The sequence below is a fragment of the Nicotiana attenuata genome, chromosome 10 (genome assembly GCF_001879085.1).
Source record: "Nicotiana attenuata strain UT chromosome 10, NIATTr2, whole genome shotgun sequence".
Taxonomy (NCBI): domain Eukaryota; kingdom Viridiplantae; phylum Streptophyta; class Magnoliopsida; order Solanales; family Solanaceae; genus Nicotiana; species Nicotiana attenuata.
Window position 1 is genome coordinate 20136 of NC_031998.1, and position 2177 is coordinate 22312.

A 2177-nucleotide genomic window follows, 5' to 3' on the forward strand; every position below is an offset into this window, starting at 1 on the left:
CTTCCTCTTTTTCGTGGTTGCATGTGCTTACGAAAGAGCAACACCCCTTTTGAGAGGACACACATGAAACTCTGTAGATGATAGATTAACAGGATCATTAGTTATTTGAATTTTGCATATCGATTACCAATTATTTCATCCAATATCTGTTACCTTCATCAGGAGGTGGACCCAAGACATTTTAATGCAACGGAGGCAAGAGGTGTATGCAGTGTGATAATAACGGATTCAATTGATCTCATAACTTTCGACACAAAGTAAAAATTAGTTAAAATTGCAAAAATAGTAGATATAATTTTATAACTTTAAAAATATAAAACTTAAAAGTTGAACCAAAGAGTTCAAATTCTAGAAACACCTCTGACGGAGGCATCAATGTTTTGCTCTACTATTGCCCCTTAAAAGCTTTATAGTGTTTAGCGTGCCAATTGATTAAAATTAAAATTAACCATTTTCAAAATATACATTATACATATATAAGATTTTTACCTAAGTTTACGGAATCGAATGACCCCTCAAGGTTACACATATTTTCGCTTCTGCCTCCACCAGCATAGGTATCGATAAGTTTATCAACCGAGGCTTAATACAAATGAGAAAAAATAATTCAATTCTTTTTTTTTTTTTGCTGGATTTTTTGAACTTTAGTTTCTAAGTGGGGTTTGGACATAAGAATTGTAAATTTCGTAAAAATAAAATTTTTTTTTTCAAGTGAAAATGATATTTGAAAATTAGTGTTGTGTTTGGACATAAATATAATTTTAGGTTTTGTGAGTGACCTGAGTGAAAATTTTTAAAAATAATTTTTTGGAGTTTTTCAAATTTTCGATAAATTTCAAAATTCATTTTCAAGTGATAATTAAAAATTTTATGGCCAAATTTCCGAAAAAAGGAAAAAAATTCGAAAAAAATTTCATGTCTCAAAGTTCAACCAGAAAAAGTCTTCCTCACTCTTCCAAGACCATGGACCGTTCAAAAATCCGACAATGCCATACTGCCTTAGTTTATTCCCTTTAAATATTCACTGACTCAGTCCACTATCCCTCATAATTTTTATATACTCAACATTTACGTCTGTACCAAAATATCCATATCCAAAGACACACAATCAAAGGTTTTTCTTGATCAATAATGCATAACAGTACATCATCATCATCACTTGGCCCAGGTGGTTTAGACCTCAGTCAAGTTTTCTTCAAATCCATTTCCAATACTCATCCACCATCTTCCACAAAACGCCACACGAAAATCTCCGTGATTGGCGTTGGCAATGTGGGGATGGCCATTGCTCAAACCATCTTAACTCAGGATCTTGTCGACGAGCTAGCTCTCGTCGATGCGAAACCTGATAAGTTGCGCGGCGAGATGCTTGATCTCCAGCATGCCGCCGCGTTCCTTCCCCGGACTAAAATAGTAGCTTCTGTCGACTATTCAGTTACGTCCGGGTCGGATCTTTGTATCGTTACTGCGGGTGCCCGACAGAACCCCGGTGAAAGTAGATTGAATTTACTGCAGAGGAATTTGGCTATGTATAAAGGTATTGTTCCGGAGTTGGTGAAGTATTCCCCGGAGAGTATACTGTTGATTGTATCAAATCCGGTGGATATTTTGACTTATGTTGCGTGGAAATTATCCGGGTTTCCGGCGAATCGGGTTATCGGGTCGGGTACGAATCTGGATTCGTCTAGGTTTCGGTTTTTGATTGCTGATCATCTTGATGTTAATGCCCAGGATGTCCAGGTCAGTTCATTATTTCTATTCCTTTTCTTCAAATTTCTTTGATTATGAATTTTCAAAAAAAAAAATTCTAATCATTTAACGAAAAAAAGTTCAAAATGTTCCTAAACTATCGGAAAGTTTTTAAAAATACCCTTCATTTACCTATTGGGCTAAAAATACTCCTCCATCCACCTTTTTGGTTCAGTTATGCCGTTTGACCGTTAGTTTAATACTGAATTAAAAATAATTACTTAAAAAAAATATTTTGCAAAATATTTTCTTTTTTTTTTAAACTAATGCCCCAGTAAACCACTAATTTAGTAAAGTGTTCTTTTTTTTTCAGCTTTACAAAAAACAATTCAGGTTTTACAAAAAAATATTTCTTTTTTCATTTTTCTAGTTTTCTTAAAACATTTTTTTTTGTAAAAACTGGAATTTTTTTTTGTAAAAATAGAAAA

General features: G+C 33.6%; 1 protein-coding gene across 1 annotated transcript in view; it reads left to right on the forward strand.

Annotated features, from left to right (window-relative positions):
• LOC109232867 (L-lactate dehydrogenase B-like) overlaps positions 966 to 2177 on the forward strand; it is a 4036-nt gene continuing 2824 nt past the window's right edge. Inside the window, exon 1 of the mRNA XM_019398550.1 lies at positions 966 to 1740. Coding sequence (XP_019254095.1) covers positions 1132 to 1740 — 609 coding nt within the window. The 5' untranslated portion in view covers positions 966 to 1131. The remainder of the gene's footprint in view (positions 1741 to 2177) is intronic.